The sequence below is a fragment of the Rhinolophus sinicus genome, chromosome 16 (assembly GCF_057876585.1).
Source record: "Rhinolophus sinicus isolate RSI-liver-muscle chromosome 16, RSI-T2T, whole genome shotgun sequence".
NCBI lineage: Eukaryota > Metazoa > Chordata > Mammalia > Chiroptera > Rhinolophidae > Rhinolophus > Rhinolophus sinicus.
The window spans coordinates 69,600,338-69,620,562 of NC_142516.1; the positions used below are offsets into that span (position 1 = coordinate 69,600,338).

Genomic DNA, 20,225 nt, shown 5'->3' on the forward strand with positions numbered 1-20,225 from the left:
TCCTCTCAAGGCCCCAGAATAAAATACTTCTTTCTTATTGTGAAAACTAAGATATGCTATTAAGTCATCAAGACAGAATTATTATTTTAAAAATTTCAATAAAAAGACAAACATGAGCAATGGCAACAAAAGACCAATTATCCTCAACAAAGGGCCTGAGAAAGTTGGGAGTGAAAAGGTTGAAAAGAAACATTTCTCACTGTGTACCTTTCTGTATGATTTTGTACTGTTTTAATTTCTTTTAACCATGCCCATGGTTGCCTATTCATTATAAAAAAGAATTAATGACAATACAGGTTCACACTAGTTTGTATGAAAACAAGGGGAAAAAAAGAAGTAGCTGATGGAAGATAAATACACAGAACAAATTTACTGAACATTTGAAGTCTAATCAAGAACTATAAAAATAATATTCTAAGTGAATCTTTGATAATTATAAAGGGAAATATGGCATAATGAAAACTAAAATGGGATCTTACAGCCCCTACCTTATAGCAAAATAAATTCCAAATGAGTCAAAGATTTAAACATTAAAGAAACCCATAAAGTTAATATTAATAAAGTCTGAAGAATACTTTTCATAATTTCAGAATAGAGAAAGCCTTTTCCAAGTATAGATCCCAGAAACCACAAAAGATTGATAAAATTAGACGGTGTAAACATGAAAGATTTATGTAGGTAAAAAAATAATAGAAGCCATAAACAAAGAAAAAAAAGCAACAAGCAAATAAATAAACACAACCCCTATCACAAACAATAAATTAAAAAGACCAGAGTCCTCCATATATATACAGAGTAAATAAATGACAAAGAGTTCATAGAAAAAAAATTCAAATAGATCTATGATATATGAAAAGATGGTCAATTTCACTCAAAACAAGAGAATACAAATTAAAATTCCAATGAGATATTACTTTTTAACCTAACAGATAAGCAAAGATCAACATGTTAGGTAATATTGTATTGGCTAAAGCGTATGAAAACATGTACACCACATTTAAGGGGAGGAGTATAAATTGGTTTAAACTCCATGTAAGTCAATTTTGGCAATATCTATCAAAATTTCAAATCTCCAAATATCTGACCCGACAAATAACTTCTTGGTTTTTATGGCACATATAACCACAGAAGAACATGATTATGTACTTATATACAGACATATTCACATCATTTGTAGTAACAAAAGATAGAAAATAACTTAAAGGTCTACAGATAGACTGTTAATGTTTTGCTACATCCAACAATGGAATAGTATACAGTATACATAGGAAGCCTTATACATACTGGGTAGAATAAAATCCAAGGAAAGACATACTATTATGTGGGGGAAAACCTGAATGGAAAAAGGTACAGAATAGTTTGCACAGTACACCATTTGCGGGAAAGCAAAAATATACATACACATATATTTGTAAATGTATGCAATATCTCTGGGAGGATACACAAGAAACTGACTGTGGTTGCCTGTAAAAAGGAAGAATGAGGAACAGGAAAAAGAGACTTATTTTCACTACATACATTTTAAAATTTTGTACTATGTGTATGCATTAACATTTAAATAAGTAAGCTATTAATAATAGACTCTAGATAAATGGCTACATGGGAAAATGTCCTTATTTCCTGGAAATTCTAACATAAATATTTAGCATTAAGATATCTATAGTTCACGTTACAATACTTCAAGAAAACAGATGAAGTAAATACGGAAAATTATAATAACGGTTAGATCTAGGCAATAGGTATACGGAGTTTCATCATACTACACTACTTTTCCATACACTTGACACTTTTCATAATAAAAAGAAAAAAAAACAATGAAATCATTTTTAGCTCAGAAGGTTAATGCCCTTTACCTGAAAAACAAGTTTTATTTACACAGGGAAACGCTTTTAAAAGTTACAGTTTACGCATTATAAGTTAACATAAGACAGAAATGTAACTTCATTTACCAATCTTTGGATATAAGGCCAGCCTTACCTTTAATATGAATCCATGGGAAAAAAGGCAGTCTCAACCTACTCACATAAACCATTTCTACTTTTGGCTTATTTAAACTCATATTGCAAAAATCTGAGTGCAAAAAAACAATAACCCTTTATATTTACAGAAACTTTTATTGTTGTTATCCCACAACTAATTGACAACTTTTCAGCAACTCCTCTTTGAGTTTTTACCAAAGCATGCAACTTAATCAAATACTTTCATACTGATACTTCATCTTTTTATACATTTAACTAAATTATATAACTAAGATAATTGCATTGAAAACAAACATGAGTGATTCTTGGTAAGCAAACAGTTCCCATGGTGGGAGAAGTACACGGGAGTATTAGAGAATGAATAGTCATTAACAAATTTAGCACACTGTGAACATCAGTGAATTTATTTTCAAATGAAATGGAAAGGGCAATTAATATAATGAATTACTTAAGCTATTAAAAACTTAAATTTTTTAAAAAGTAGTAAGGGAATAGCAGAAAAAAAGGAAAAATACCTGCTAACATCTAACCCAGTGCTTGAGTAGCAAGATTAGGCAGTAAACGGACTGAGAGAAAAAATGTCAATAGATGCATTTTCAAAATTAGGTTTCTGAATAAAAAGAATACAAACGTGTGTGTGTGCACGTGTGCGTGTGTGTAGAACCAGTTACAAAACCAGAATACAATGCTTCCTAAATCCCTCAAATGCAGTTGCACAGTTCAAATGAAGATGCCATTTAAAACCTCTGAGAAGCTCCCTTCCTCCCATTCTAGGGAATGTTCTAGAGATTCTGGAGAAGTCGGGAGGAGGGGATATGAGAGGGGACATAGTGGGTGAAGGTATGTAAGAGTTCTTTGTACATTGAAATTTTCCATAATAGAATTTAAAAAACAAACAAGTAACTGGTACAAAACAACAGCTATATATTCCAGAGGGGGTTATGTGAGTTGGGTAAATTACAGGTCAATTTCTGAAGTGCATCCTTCCCACCAAAACCAGGTCTTGGGTCTACATGTGGCCTACTTTTGTATCCACTGATAAAAATACTAACTTATGTAATGTAGATTTATGCTACCCGTTAATCCAATGTTCCAGAGCACCACAAATTTTATTCAAATATTTATTCTATTGAAGTTTAATAATAGCAGTTTGTGGGGGACTCTCTTATCCACAAATTCAGTTTTGTTAGCACTTACTGAGAATTTAGGATTTGGCTGAATGCGAGCGCCCCTTTGAAAGTTACTCATACTTATATACCATTGTTTTCCGGAAAATAAGACCTAGCCGGACTATCAGCTTTAATGTGTCTTTTGGAGCAAAAATTTATATAAGACCCAGTATGTTATGTTATGTTATGTTATGTTATGTTATGTTATGTTATATAATACTCCCAGTCTTATAGTAAAATAAGACCGGGTCTTATATTAATTTTTGCTCCAAAAGACGCATTAGAGCTGATTGTCTGCCTAGGTCTTATTTTAGGGGAAACACCGATTTCAAATAATACATGTTACTTGTTGAAACAAATCAAATTCTTAGTACTCTAATGAGATTTTATGGGGATCACATCTCTCAAGGGGAAAACAAGGCAGGCAGTTAGATATGGGCATCAGGTCTCTGCATTCATGCTTAACTCATACTCAACTGCCCAAAAGACCTTCCTTCTCCACCCAAAACTTCCCCTTTTCATTGTAATTATCTACCCCCTATGAGGAACAACTGGGTACAAAATACGCAACTAGATTAAACCAGCCACTCACAGCTGGCCACTCATACCTGTGCAGTTTAAAAAGATAAGGTAATAGCCGCTTATCAATCACAGGTGTCAATCAAGTGGTTCCAGGCCCAGAAAGGAACAGCCCATTTGAGAGAAAAAGATAAAAACTCCAAGTCCACGCCAGTCAGGCCTTTTTGAGCGTGGGCCCTTGCCCCTTTGGGCCTTTTTGTCTTTTGAGCCTCTTCTTTTGCTCGGCCCGCTCCATCTAAACTCTTTGGAGTGTACTTTTGCTCCTAATTCCACCTTGGGCCCTTGAGCCATTCTCTATTGCTGTGGTCCGCTTCTGTTTCTTTGGAGAACATTATTCCTTTTAGTAATGGCCCTTGAGCCACTGCTTTCTGCTTGGGCCCACTCCCTCGTAGTTCTTTGATCTCTTCTAATAAACTGCTTTTTCACTACTTTACCTCGGTATCTTGTTCAATTCTTTGCTCCAGATGCCAAGAACCTGGACACCGCACTGAGGAGGGACCACCCTCCAGTAACAGCTCTACTTCATCAAAAAGGACATGGATGTTTTACAATTATTAAAAACAAAACATGGTAGGTAAGTAGCTATGTATGATAGCTCCTAAGGAAAACTAATGCCGCCATTAATCGCAGGCTTTTTAATAAATTAACAAACAGCATCAGGGTTCTACCACGTATCACTGCTAGGGTTCAGCAGTAGAAGGGTAGTCACCCACACGATTCTAGTTGCTGGCTCTCAATCAGACAACGGGTCGAGCCAGAGGAATTGCCCAGTATGTTCAAGAATAAACATCTTAGGGCAAAGTAGTCATTTATCACCCCTACATTTCCACACTACGCTCCTCTTTCATTCTGACTGCTCTGAAGTGCCTAACCCAACCATAAACAGCAGTAAAAAGGAAGCTACTCGATTTGAAGGGTGGTATAACTTGCAGACTATTTAAGAACTATGACTATTACAATGCATTAAAATCTAGTATATTCTAGCTAGTAACCAGCATATTGTAAGTAGTAACTAATTCTAGATGACACCAACTTGCTCTTTTCAGTCATTTTTATTTTAAAAATACTCATGTATTCCATTTTAAACAAAAGTGCTGATGTTTCAGATTTACAAAACATAATTAAATGAAGATTTAAAAATAATTCCAGAGACTTATTCACTTTACAAAATAATTCCCTGTGAATTTTATTTGCTATTTAAATATTCTAGTGAATATAAAATGGTTCAATTTATATGTGTTAAAATCTCTAAGGCCTATTTAGGAATATCTTTTTTTTTTTTTTAATTACTCACCCAAAATTGGAACTGAATAACTAACTTAGAACGTATACATCTTCTCCTAACAAACTAGCAGTGACTAGGACCATAGTTCTAGAATACTCACATAGAACCCACTTTTCAGTGTTCCTTAAGTTTGAGAACCTGGATTTTTAAATTTTATCTTCTCGAATGGTGACATTATCTCAACATTGCTTATTCTCTGTAGGGAAATACTTCATTTCCACTGACATCTCCCCCAGTATCATTTACTAAAAGCAGATTAATTTAAAACTCATAAAGATATTTATTACAGCAATTCTAAACTATTGCTAAGATTTCCCTAAAGTGTTTGTATTTTTATTCTTTATATATAAAACCTCAATCCTGATGATTTTATTGCACTATTCAACATTTAAATTTCATTATAAACATATTCCTTAGAGCATAATCACCTCGCATTGCGGGCCAAGATAAGACCTGTTCTCATTTCTAGCGCTATTTTAGCTATAATAAAGCTTTTCCCGCACATCTCCAAATGCAGACAGCACTCTAATTCCAGGCATCCATATTACCTTGTTTACTTGTTCTTATTAAGCAACTATAACAATCTGTAACATATGTAAATCTTGTCACAATACCTAAGTTTTAAAACACTACAAAATTATAGATGCTAAAGTCTTTACACTATTTATTTATACAGTTTTAAATTTGCTCATTTGCTTACTTAAGGTGAACCAAAGTGACAGCTCCATCCTTCATCCTTTTAAAAATGAAAGTTTAGAAACTATGCATGCTTTCTCTTCATACTTCCTAAATCTCACTCCTATAAAAATTATGTTAACACTCATTAATTTCAAGTTTCAAAGCAGCACACTGTCAAAAATGTCTTACAATTACTGCTTTCTTGTTATTTTTAATAGTATAAAAGAACTACTGCAAAATAAGAGTAAGCAAATAATCTTTTTTCTGGAATGTAAAGCATTTTAAAGTATAGCTGACCTACAATATCACATTAGTTTCAGGTGTACAACATAGTGAGTTGACATTTATATACCTTGCAAAGTGATCACCACGAGAAGTCTAGTAACCAATTGTCACTGCACAAAGTTACTTCGATATTATTGACTGTATTCCCTATGCCGTACATGGAACCCCCATGACTTATTTATGTTATACTGTAAGTTTGCACCTCTTAATCCCCTTCACCTTTTTTGCCCATTCTACCCACTGCCCAACCCTCTGGCAACTATCAGTTTGTTCTCTTTATCTATGAGTCTGTTTGTCTTCTTTTGTTTAATTTAGATTCCACGTATAAGTGAAATGATACAGTAGCAAACAATAGTTTGAGCAGCAGCAGAACAAAAGAGTTTGGGAAGAAAAAGATGCATTTGAAAGCTGACCTTAGAGGATAAATATAACTTGAACACATAAAGCTGGCAATGTAAGGAGACCGTGTAAAACTAAAGACATTTAAAAAAAAAATTTGTACTGGTGCATAAACATTTACTTGTGCACAAACAAAGGTCTACTTCTGTATCTTAAAACTTTTAATACTTTATAAGAAAAATTATCTTATATAGCCTTATTATATGTCATATACAAGGTGTGATCAAAAAATATGGTGACTGTTTAAATAAAACTTATTACAGTAAAAGACACATTGCCATTAACCCCCCTCAAAATATTCCCCCTCGCTTCAAAAACACTTATCCCGTCATTCTTGCCACTTTCTGAGGCAGTTCTGGAAGTTCTCTTTGGTGAATGTCTATAGTTGCGCTGTCGTGGATGCCTCAATGTCCTGAATCATTTTGACTTTGGGGAAGAGCTAGAAGTCACATGGTGCCTGATCCGGTGAGTAAGGTGGATGAGGACACACCGTAATGTTTTTATTTGCCAGAAATTGCCATACCAGAAGTGATGTGTGACACGGAGCATTGTCATGATGGAGGATGAAACCGTTTGCCTATTTCATGTTAAAGCATTATTTCTGATCTATGATTTATAGCACACTTTAAAACACACCTTCTCTCAACTGTAGCTCACGCCTGACTGCACTGAACAAGTTGAAACTTGTCACATACTGTTACCAAGGCTCGATACACCGCACTGAAGATCCCTGCCTTTCCGCTGGATGGCACTTGGCAGTAGCATTCACCATATTTTCTGATCACAACAGAAAGGCTCTGTGTCACACATTGCTTTGGGTGTGGCAATTTCTGTCAAATAAAAACATTATGGTGTGTCCTCATCCACCTTATTCACCAGATCTGGCACCGTGAGACTTCCGGCTCTTTCCCAAAGTCAAAATGACCACGAAAGGTCAACATTTTGAATCAATTCAGGACATCGAGGCAGCCACAACAGCACAGTTAAAGACACTCGTGAAAGAGGACTTCCAGAACAGCTTCAGAAAGTGGCAAGAATGATGGGATAAGTGTGTCTGAAGCAAGGGGGGAGGTACTTTGATGGGGATTAATGGCAATGTCTTTTACTGTAGTAATTTTTAATGTAATCATTCATCATATTTTTCTATTACACCTCATACATACACATACCCATACATATACCTCATACTGAAAGTTGTCACTTTATAGTATCTTAGTTCTATTAATGTTATGTCTTTCTGATAAAAACTGTAATAAAAGAGCCGATAGAGGTTGCTGATTAAAATAATATACCAAATTTTTCATGTATTTTTAATAACAGATTTCTTTATCTAGATCTATTTGAAACTATTTTATTCATCAAACTGGGATAAAAAGGTGAAGGTATATGTGTCAGTTGATAAAACACTGATAAACTGATATAATTGGTTCCAAGGCCAAGTTCTGGCTTTTATATATGTTTCCCTTCAGAGTCTCACTGCATAGACCTTTTTAATATTAAACATTCAGACAAAGGAAGTACTATGTAGTACGCTGAAATGTACATGCTATATACAAAAAGAGAGTAGCTACACTCAGCTCCAACTAATTTTTTGCCCTCCCAGGAAAAGATGCTTGATCCAATTTTTCAAGCAACTCAGAAATCCAGATTTTGATGTGATGTCACTTGGTTTTCAAATGTTGGGAACCATTTGAACATTTTTTTAAATGTTTAGATCAAACAAAACATCTCAATGGCTCTAGGCAACTGATCTGTAACTTTGGCTTATGTCTATGTTTTAATCAAGTACTTTGAATTAGTTTTCTATTGTCACTGTAACAAATTACCATAAATTTCATGCCTTAAATAACATGAATTTATTCTTACAGTTCTGGAGGGCAGAAGCCCAAACTAAGTCTAAAGGCACAAGAATTAAGGGGTAGACGGTGCTGATTCCGTGGGGAGGCTCCACGGGAGAATCCACATGCTCGTCTTCTCAGCGTCTAAGAGGCCGCCTGCATTCCTTGGGCTGTAGTTCCTCTCCTCATCTTTAAAGCACATGACTTTAACCTCTGCTTCCAGCATCCCAGCTCTTTCTGCCTTTGTCCTGTTTACCTCCCTCTTATAAGGATTCTTGTGGTTATACTGGTACCACCTGGATAATCCAAGATAACCTTCCTATCTCAAGATCCTTAATTTGATCACATTAGCAAAGTCCCATTCTGCTACATTAATTAACATATTATTAATAGCTTCTGGAGATGAGGACATGGACATACATATCTGTGGGGATCATTATTCTGTGTTCTAGATTTTTGTACTCTTGAGATTTTTTACATAGATGTTCATGTGCCATGGTATGAATGTCTGTGTCCCCCACAAAGTTCATATATTGAAATCCTAACCCTCAAAGGTGATGGTATTCGTAGGTGAGCCTGTTGGGAGGTGAACCAGTCACGGCTGGAGTCCTCCTGAATGGGATTAGGGCATGAGTAGTAGGAACTTGATTCCATCCCTCTCATCCATCCCATGATAGATCTAAAGGATACCAAGGACCTAAACGAATTAATTGATAGAGACTATACTCTGACAACAGAGATCCTAAATCCTGTGGAATATTCACTGAAATTGATGTTTGCTCATAAAACATCAATTAAGCACTCAATGAAAAAGTTAAGGAATCATCCTGATTTGGGAACAGTAAACTATGAGCAAAATGAACAAAAAGAGGCTGGGTAACCTCACTACTCACAAATATTAAAACTCAACAACTTTTACGTTAAAGAGGAATTATAAATGATCTAAAAACTAACAATGAGTAAAACATTTAACCAGTTTTATGGGATACAGAGAAAAATTTTAGTATTAAAAATATTACTAACCACAAATAATTAAAATAAGTGAACTAGTTATCCAATTAAGGAAGTTAGAAAGAAAAATAAAATAAGCTTTAAAAAACAAAAGTATACAGGTAATATATCATATTTAATTGTGAAAGCTGAACGCTGAATGCTTTCTAAGATAGGAAGAAACAAGAATATCTACTCTCACCATTCCTATTCAATAATGTACTGGAAGTCCTAACAGGTCAATAATGCAATTTCAAAAAAGCAGTTAAAATCATATAGGTTAGAAAATGTCAAAAAACAAAAATTCAACCAAATAAATTTTAAGATCTAATAGGCTTTATTAAGTGATTCATGAATCGGGTAGAATCCCACCTAACAAGTAGAATGGGGTTCGGTTCCGATGGGGTTGTGGAAAGAGGAAGTTTTATAGGAACATGGGGCAAAGGAGCTATTAGCAAAAGAAAAGAAAGGGTTATTTTAGGCCAGGACACCACGTTTTGGAGGGGAAGGAAATGGCAAGGGTTTTATCATGCAATTTGCCTCTTCTTCCTTGGGGGATAGGGGCTGGAGAGAGGTGATGGACAGGGTCCAGAGACAGATTACCTTACAGGTGGCTTGACAAGAAAATTCCAGGCTGGTTGATAAAGATTATGCTCCTGGTGAAGATCAAAAGTGCATTTAGGTCAGTATTAAATCTAGGTTTGGTATCATGGGATTTAGCACAAGGGACGCTATTTGGGGGCTGTGGTTTTCTGTTTTAAAAAAGAAAAAAAATAACTGTCCCTATTTGCAGAGGATATAATGTCTTAGTCCACTGGGGCTGCTATAATAAAATAAGACAGACTGGGTAGCTTATAAACAACACAAACATTTCTTTGTTCTGGAGGCTGGAAGTCTGAAATCAGGATGCCAGCAGGGTCAGGGCTCTCAGGGTACAGTCTTGTACTCTCACATGGTGGAAGGGGCTCTGAGATCTGCGGGATCTCTTCTGTAAGAGCACCGATCCCAATTTTTACACCTATGTTCACAGGTGAGATGGCCTATAGTCCCTCAATTCCCTTTTTTGGCACTATTTATGACATTTTGGGTATTAAAGCTATGCAGAAATCAAAGTAAATTGAAGACCTTTTCATCTTTTCCTAGGTCTGGACTAATTTAAACAACACAGATGTAATCCGTTTGAAAAAAGTAAAAGATGGTATTTATTGAATGTTTTATTAGCTGCAAACACAGTGCATGTATTGACTGATGTAAGTCATAATTCAGTTGTGAATCTACCTTGTCATGGTGCTTTTTCAACAGTACATCTTAACTTTCTAATTTCTTCTTTGTTAATCTCTTCAAGTTGTCCTCTTCTGGGGGAAGTCAGTTTGGTTAATTTGCATTTTGATAGAAAACCATCCACTTGCTGGCATCAAGTTTATTTATATAATGCTGCATGTGGATTCTCATTATGCTTCTTCCTTCCTAATCTCAACTATAATTGCTCTGTATGGTTTCCTTAACCAGATCCCAGAAGAGTTCATCCAAGTTCTGATCTTTACAAAGACCAAGTTTATGGATTTATATAACCTTTTTGTTTGTATTTCCTATTTCTTTAATGTTTACCTTTGTTTTTTCTTTTCCCAACTTTCTTTTGATTTGTTATTTATCTAATTCCTTTAAGATGTAAACTAAGTTCCTGGGCTAGTCAAGAAGGTTTTATCTCTTTTATCTAAACCTTTCCTTTAAATTCAACTTGTGATGCTAACAATGTAGGACCTCTAATTGGATCCTGGATCAGACTTGACCACTTAATTAATTAAAATAAATAAACCTACTCTAGGAGTGCTGATGGTTTCGTGGCTATGTAGAAGACGGTCCTGATTTCTAGGAAGTGCACACTGAATGTTCAGGCCTGAAATGTTAGGACATCTGCAACTTACCTTTAAATGTTTATGGGCTGAACTATGTCTTCCTCCACCCCAAATTCCTATGTTGAAGCCCTAATCCCAGCACCTCAGGAAGTGACTGTTTTGAAGACAGAGCCTTTACAGAGTTAATTACATTAAATTGAGATCACTATGATGGGCCCTAATCCAATCTGACTGGTGTCCTCTTAAGAGACTGGGACACAGGGAGAGATGCCAGGGGTGGCACACACAGGATGACCACGTGACGAGGCAGCAAGAGGAAGGCCGTCTGCAAGCCAAAGGGAGAACTCAGAAGAAAGCAAGCCTGCCAGTACCTTGATCTTGCACTTCCAATCTCTAAAACTGTGAGAAACTAAATTTCTACTGTTTAAGCCAGCCAGTCTGTGGTATTTTGCTCCAGTAGTCCTAGCAAACTAATACAAATGGCTCTGAGGAGAAAAAGGATAAATATAAAAAGAGAGAGAAAGCAAAAATTGCAAAATGTTAATATTGCTGAATCTAGGTGGAGGGTATATGGTATTACATCATTCTTTCAACTTTCATATAAATTTGAAATAAAAAAGTTTGGGTGGGAAATTTCACCAGGAAACTTGTGTGTGTGTGTGTGTGTGTGCATATGTACATATACATTTGTGTGTGTATGTGTGTGTACACGTATATAAATTTACTTTTATATTAGTTTTCTAGGACCGCCATAACAAAATACCACAAGGAGTCTGGATTAAACAACAGAAATATATTTCTCTCAGTTCTGGAGGCTAGAAGATATAACATGAAATGAAACTGTCCTGTTTAGAGCTATTTACCCTAGAGCTTTCTATTAGAAATGAAAAAATACTCAAGATTGCAGGTATATATGTGCTACTTATTTATGCTACTGCCTCTGATAATCTTTTATTTGTGCTACTACGACCTGTACCCAAACTCTGCAAAGAGTTTGTCAGTCATTGGCAACAACCAAAAATAATTGTTTTTGTCAAAAATCATCAACAGAAACTAAAATTAGTGGATGAAAGTTTGATGAACCATAGCAGAGCAGACAAATTCAGGAAAAAAATTACCATGTTGCTTCATGATTAGTTAGCATCCCAAAACTTTAGACACTGTGTATCATCACAATAATCAAATTATATGTATCTATATAAAACAAAACACATTATTATTGCACCAGTGAAATAAGGCTATTATCACCAAACACTAATAGATCTGTAGAAGAATTCAGTGAAATAAAGTGTAAAGTGTTCTAAGCTACTAAGTGTCCTAAGTAGAGTAAGTACTTAATAAATAGTGGGTATCACTAGTAGTATATTCCAATTCCAAATGACAGCTGTGATTCGGCTTCAAGTTGGTGTTGCTGTTGTCTTATATCTCAGTAGTAGTTTAAGAGAATCACCTTAATCCTGAAAGCAATGAACTTTAACCTTACATATACCAAAAGGACCAATCATTACAATTCTACACTGTTGAATTATCTTATATAAATGCAACACAGAAAAATCATCATTCTGGAGGTAACAAATCACCAAAGGAATAACAAAGAAATTTTGAAATGAAAGTTTTAACTTACTGACTGACTAAATCAGATCCCATCTTAGAGCCATCATCTGCCTCCTCTTCCATATCAGAGTCCATACCATTGTCACCTTATAAAAGAAATAAACTATTGAAAGCATGCTGATAAATGTCAGAATGATTTAATTTTAATCATTATGCAAAAATTATCACCTTAATAGTACGCAGAATAAAGAATTTTATAGTTCATAGGTAACTAAAAGCAATGAGAATAAAAAGCAGAAAATAAAAATAATTGTACGATGTCTTTGCCCTCTCAAAAATTAATTTTACAGCATTTTTCAAATTTTGTTTTTATTATTGTGTACAAACTCATGCTCTTATCTATACTCTCGGGATGGAAAATATAATATATACATCAAAAAGTGAAATGCTATTCTGATATGTAAACTATATTTCTCTGTACAAACAGAAGTAAAAAATGCTTTTTAATGATTACTCAATAATGAAATTAAATGTTCACATCAGAAAAAGAGTACCTCACGATTTATTCTGAATATAGTATTAACTAAAAAGTTACCAGAATGTACAAATATGTATTCTTACCCTCAAGAATCTTCATGATTTTTTTTTCAGACAGAAGCTCTAACTGTTCTTGGCACAGTTTTTTAATTTCTTCTATTGAACAGTTCTAAAGAAAATTACATTAAAAAAATGCATTTATGTAACATAGTACCAATGTAAACTAGATAACAGCAATCATTAAAAAAAAAAGTCCAGTTAGCAAAATCTTACAATAAAACAAATTAAAAGCCACATAAATCTTTTCATGAAATGAAATCTGAAAAACTGCCAGTTAACATGTGAACAAAATAATTTACAAGATTTGAGGATGACTTATAGTCATGTTTATTATGAAAGGACAAACTAAAGAGTAAGTCAGGAGCTCAGATATTCATAGCAGCCTACGAGTATTTATGTTCGATAATTCCTCTAAAGTTTTAAGTATCAGCTGCATACATCTTATATATATAATTTTGGGCTTAACTTGTCCAAGTCCTATCTCCACAGGTCTAAAATTAGAATACCATGTATTCCCCTGAATAATTTTCAGAAATAAACATATGAAAACATTTATAAATTTAATGAAATACAAGCTACTACCAAACATCCTTATATATTGTTATACAGCAGTATATTCTTTCTTGAAGCACCAGAAAGAATTATTATACCTTTAGTTTAATTACTAACACTGCCTGAATTTCATAAAATTATTTCCAAAAGGTCAATAAATTCCTTACCTAAACACAGTAAATTGCCCCAATTTTTTCTTGGCAAATTTTTATATATACAAGGCCAGTTATGGTTCTAGAAAATCCTTTATGTGTTTTCTAGTAGCTTGTTTTAGTTGAAGACATCCAATTATAATTTATATTAAGTAAACTGATTGCTACAAAAAAGGTTTTTGTATATTTCTATGTATGCCTATAGCCTGACAACGTGACGAAGTACCTTTAACACGTCAGGAAGCATCTTCTGTAACTTCTTCTCTCCGATGATACAGAAACACTGCTGAAGCATTTCTTTTTTGTCTGATATATAGTAACTAACTGGTTTTAATGACACAGTCAGGTCCAATCCACCTTCTTCAAGGTCACTGTGCTCTGCCAAGAATAATTCTTTTTCCAAAGTTGGTAAAAGGTATTTGGTTTCCTAAAATTAAGAGAAAAAGAACTACTAAATAATTCTACTTGAAGTATACATAATACATACATAACGGCACGCATTTTCATTTAATAAATTCTTCTTAACTATTTCCATGTTCTTGGTTTGTATAGATTATTTACCTAAAACCATAGGAAAGAATTCTAATACTAATTCTTCAGTGTTCTTTGAACTTACTCTCCACACTGCAATTAACTCAATCAACTGATATAAAGTGAAGAGATAATATCTTAGGGCACACAAATGAAAATACACTCAATATTGAATGAGTTCTTACAATTTTAGACTTCTGAAGAATTAGAATATTCCTTGGCCATTCACCCAAAAATTTTATGTATGCACTGTCATTATTCTTAAATTCATATAAAGAAATGGGATAGCAGCAAAAATGTTACGAATCACAAATATTATAAAGTATTATTGCTTACTGGGAGGTATTATCACTTTTTTAAACTGTTATATAATTTAATCATATTTAAAGTAGAAAAGTAATTTGAGATATTTATGTCAATTTTACCACCTATCTCCCAAATCTGTGCAGTCTCTCTAAATCTACTGTCACAATCCTGGTTGAAGGTACCCTAACCTTTTGCCTAGATTACCTCAATAGCCATGTAACAGGACTTACTGCATCTAATCTGAAGTCTCTCCAATCTGTTTTGTTACTAGAATGGATTTTATAAAATGTAAACACAACCTTTTTTATAACTTTTCTAGTACTTCCTATTTATAACCTTCCAATGACTGCCCTTAGGATAGTCTGGACTATCTGGCACTTCATGCTCATTCTTTGTGTTTCAAACACAATGACCTTCTTTGAATTACTCAAATATAACCTGTTTTCCCTTCACCTCATACAGGCAGGGCTATTGTACATAACTGTTCTTCTGCCTAGAACATTCTTTCTTCCCCAGTTCTCCTACCCCATACACTATACTACCAAGATTAACAAAGTCAGGTATCAATTCAAAAGCCATTTCAATAGGAAAATCTCTCCCTACTATATACCTCAAGTAGATTTCTTTGTTATATTTTCTAATGGAATTGTCTAAAAAGCAGTTTTAAAAGAAGCCAATTTTAAAAGATACTATGATAATTAGACTGAAAAAGTAAAGATGGTCAACTCTTATTCTAATGGCTCACAAAATAATTCAAATGTTTGTGAGAATGTAGAGAAACTAATTCTCATACACTGATAGTAAGAATATAAAATGGTACAGCCACTTTAGAAAAGTTTGGCACTTCCTCAAATAGTTACTGTATGCACCAGCAATTCCATTACTAGATATATGAGGTATGATTAAAAAAAAAAAAAAAAAAAATACAGTGAATGCTGCTGCCGAGCGCCATCCAACGGAAAGGCAGGGATCTTCAATACAGGAAGCAGCGCATTGAATCTTAGTAAGTGTGTGACAAGTTTCATCTTGTTCGGTGCAGTCAGTCGGGTGTGAGCTACGGTTGAGAGAGGGTGTATTTTAAAGTGTGCTGTAAATCATCCTCCACCATGACAAAACACTCTGTGCGACACATCGCTTCTGATATATGGCAATTTCTGTCAAATAAAAACATTATGGTGTGTCCTCATCCACCTTATTCACCGAATCTGGCACCACGTGACTTCTGGTTCTTCCCCAAAGTCAAAATGATTCAGAACATGTAAGCAACCATAGCAGCCCAACTAAAGACACTCACGAAAGAGGACTTCCAGAACTGTTTCAGAAAGTGGCAAGATCAATGTGGACAAGTGTGTTTGAAGTGAGGGGCGTATTCTGAGGGGGATTAATGGCAATGTGTCTTTTACTGTAATAAATTTTTTTATTTAAACATTCACTGTATTTTTTGATCATATCTCTTATATCTAAGAGAAATGTAACCATAAGTCTGCACAAAAAGTTGTACACAAATGTTCATAGCAGCATTATTCATAATAGTCAAAGGTGGAAGCAATCCAAATGCCCACCAAGTGACAAACTGAAAAACGAAATGGGGTATTACTGAGCCATAAAAAGAAATGAATTTCAGATCTGTGTTACAACATGAATGAACTTTGAGAAAACATGCTAAGTGATAGAAGTCAGTCACAAAAAGACCAGATACTATATGATTCTATTTGTATAAAATGTCCAGAACAAGGAAATCAATAAGTTCATAGAGATAGGAAGTAGATTACTGGTCGCCTAGGGAGGGAACAAGGTTGAAGCGCGTATTAGGGATGACAGCTAAAAGGTACACACAGGCAGGGTTTTCTTTTGAGGGGGTGATGAAAATATTTTTAAAATTGACTGTAGTGATGGTTGCACAACTCTATGAATATACGCAAAACTGAGCTGTATACTTGAAATGGGTGAATTGTATTGTATGTAAATTACATCTCTATAAAGCTATTATCAGTAAATAAGTAAGTAACAGGGAACTCAATACACAACAAATATAATGGCACTTTCAGAATTCTGAGATGTTATCTACATGCCAAATATGCCATTTCTTTTTTTCCTTCACAAATACACTAATTCTCATTAGAGATAGGATTTACTTATGTATGCAAATGTTTATAACTTAGGAATACTGGTCTCAGCATTATGATAAACTATTTCAGATAAGAAGGGTGATATACAAAATTGAATCTAGAAGGGGTGGGAAAACTGAATAGATCTATAACTATCAAAGAATTCGAAAAAAAAGAGTTTTGGGACAAGAAAAACAAACAAAACAAAAAAACCTACCCCTAAAAAAACTACCAGACTCAGAAAGCTGTATGCTGTATGGTCCAATGGTCAAGTTTTGACAATCTTGGGGAAAACGTATAAACTTTTCTGAAAGACACCAAAAAAAAAAAAAAAAAAAAAAAGGAGCAAGGGTTCCCAACTCAATCCACGAAGCTAGCAGAATCTCGACAGGAAAACCAGAGAAGGTAACTACAAAAATAAAAACCATAAACTGATTTAACTTAGGAACATAGACACAAAAAACACTGAATTCGAGCCAAATACAACCAAACCAACGAACCAAATATGATCTGTCTCAAGACGGCAAAGAAGTTCAGCATCCGTTAACTTTATCAATAAAATTATATTATCTGACTACAAGAGGAAAACTATTAATACGTGATCATCCCAACAGAACGCTATACAAGCATTTGGTATAATCCTTATCAAACTAGGAATTTAAGAAATTTCCTTAACCTGATCAAAGATATCTTTCAGAATCTGTAGTATGTTATTGGTAGAACCTTAGAAATGTTCCCACTAAAAAAAAAAGGATTAGGAAAAGAATGCCTACTATCACTGCTTTTCTTGAAAACGACACAAAAAGTATCAGACAATGCCAAAAGAACAGAAAATGAGAAAAACAGCATTGAAAAAGAGGTGACAAAACTGTCACTGTTAGAAGACATTTTTTCTGAGTCAACTTTAATTAAATAATTAATAGTATGGTTAGAAACAAGAAAATGCATAAAAATAAATGGCCTTCTATGCTTCCACAATTCCCAATTTAAAGATGTAATGTTAAAAAAAACTTAGAAGAAAACGAAAAATAGTTCATAATCCTGGATTAGAAAGGACCTTTCTAAATAACATACAACCCAAAAGCCATCGGAAAATAATACTAGACTTGACCACAACGAAATCAAAAGCTTCGGTACACCGTGGCCAAGGTTACAGAAACATTTACAATATACTTTACAGAAAGCATTAGATTCAAGGCTTTATGTAGAGCGATTCATAACTTATCAGTAAAATGTTGAAAACAATGAAACTGAAAATTAGCAGAGGATTGGTATATCCAATTGACCTAAGAAATGAAACGTCAAAAGTATCAAAATGTTCAATCTCACGATTTATCAGGAAATATAAATAAAACAAATGGAACATTAATTTCATCCATTAAACTAACAAAATTTAAAAAATGGATATAGTGAAATTTTTCAGAGATGGGTATTCTTAGATACTGTTTGGATTATAAATCAGTAAAGCCTTTCTACTGATTATAAATCAGCAAAGCTTTCAAAGTATATTGAAAGCATTTGGGTGTACCTACCAAAATTTTTTAAATGAATCAACTTTGACCCAGCAATTTCGCTTCTGAGTCTTCAATCTAAAGTAATTCTTGCGCAAGATACATGTACAAGGGTGCCCATTTTTGTATTACCTCTTTAATAACAAGATAACTGAAAATCTAAATATTCCCCAATAAAGATACAATACGCTATCATGCGATAACTAAAAAGTAAGGTACTGCATATATAAAGACACCCCTCTTCCCAATCCCAACAATGCAGCGGTATTATCCAATTCAATGGGGTTAATATCACAGCAAAGATTCTGTGGAGAAATTTAAGTACACGTACCTGACAAGAATTAATGAAGAGGCTGGGTATCAAACTATTAACGGGGAGGGAGGCTTAAAAAGCGACTTCCACGCTTTTCCCTTTATTTCTCTGTTGTGTAATTTTAATTACGTATTTTTTGACTTGTTTTATAATGTATTATAAGCAAATGATTTTTTTAAACGCCGGTATATTGGCAGGTCGACGGATCAGAAAAAACGTGTCTTTTATACAGTCAGACTGGATACAAATCCAGGAACTAACAACAAACTGTGGGTCTACTTCCTTAACATCTTTGAGCCTGTTTTCTCTGCTTGTAATGTGGAGTTAATTGTAACCAACTAAAAGGTGAAAAAGATGAGAGAAGGAAAGCGTGGCTTGCAAGGGCACTTCAGGGAGACTAAAGAGACCACAAGAGTGGAAGGGGCCAAAAGCAAAATGAGTCAGCTATCAGCAAATCGACTTGAACTTGAAGTTCAAGACATGGGAGTCTGGGGTTCACCGGGACTAAGGAACGTGGACCTCAAACACGGGTGGAACTGTAGGATCGCAGCGCTATAGCCGGCGCCCCATCCTACCACTCGGCGCCCCATCCCACTACTCCTCGCTGCCTTCATCCGAAAACGCAGTTATCCCCGAGCAGCGAGAAGGCGGCACACACACCTGTTGCAGGGAGCCGGAGACGCAGGAAGATGAGTCAGTGCTCCTCCGCTTCCGGCGCTCGCTGCGCTCCACGCCGCTCCCAATGCCCGCGACACTCCCAGGGAAGCCGGTGGTCCCACAACAGGTTACGCTCCCGCAGCCGCTGGCGCTCCCGCAGCCGCTGGTGTTTCCACTGCCGCTGCTGGCGAGGGCAGGTGTCAGGTCCGGCGCCGCGACGGCCGCGGCCGCCTCCTGACTGCTGCGTTTGCGCCTCTTCTCCCGGGAAGACTTCTTCCCCGTCATGATCCTTTTGCTGTTACCATCCGGAGTCAGCCCACCGTCTCAGAAGGCGCCCACTGCACGCTCCGGTGGGCGCGGCGGTAGCTGGCGTCGCCGTTTGGCGTCACTTCCGGCCTCGTCGCACACGGCGCGAGGCGTTAGGGGAGCTGCTCCCGGGACCAATAACGCCCCGTCCACGAACCGGGGAGGTCGGTTTGAATTTGCAGAAGGGCTGGCCGGTTGTCTAGTTGGGTTTTTGCTGTTCTTTTTTATTCCTCTACGGAGGCCGGAAGATGGAGCTTTACAACAGCTCTTTGCCTTATTGATACTGCCGTTCTGTCTTGGTCAGTATGCAAATGCACAGGTAAAGGTGTACTTACTGATTCTCCAATTTCATTTCTCTTTCAATGTTGATTTATGACACTAATAGCATTATAACAATAAAGTGAATTTAGGGAAAACTTCATGATCATCATCACCTAGGGAAATTTTTAAAATACGTATTTTAGGGAATTGCACAGTATAGGGTCTTGTGCTTCCTTGTTTTTCCCCATTTACACTGATCTCTAGGCATGATTCCTGTTTTCACTCCTAACGACATTTGGCTCTAATATTTCATTGCATT

The 20,225-nt window shown here is 35.4% G+C and overlaps 1 protein-coding gene across 2 annotated transcripts in view; it reads right to left on the reverse strand.

Moving 5' to 3' along the window:
- The window catches only part of CAAP1 (caspase activity and apoptosis inhibitor 1), a 46,322-nt gene extending 26,593 nt beyond the window's left edge, over positions 1 to 19,729 (reverse strand). Inside the window, exons 1-4 of one of the 2 annotated variants that reach the window (XM_019736276.3) lie at positions 19,343 to 19,729; positions 14,140 to 14,340; positions 13,234 to 13,318; positions 12,683 to 12,758 (exon numbers count right to left, since the gene is read on the reverse strand). In XM_019736276.3, the coding sequence (XP_019591835.3) occupies positions 12,683 to 12,758; positions 13,234 to 13,318; positions 14,140 to 14,340; positions 19,343 to 19,624 (644 nt within the window). In that variant the 5' untranslated portion in view covers positions 19,625 to 19,729. The other variant, XM_019736277.3, reaches the window with a different exon arrangement.
- Between the last annotated feature and the right edge of the window lie 496 nt (positions 19,730 to 20,225).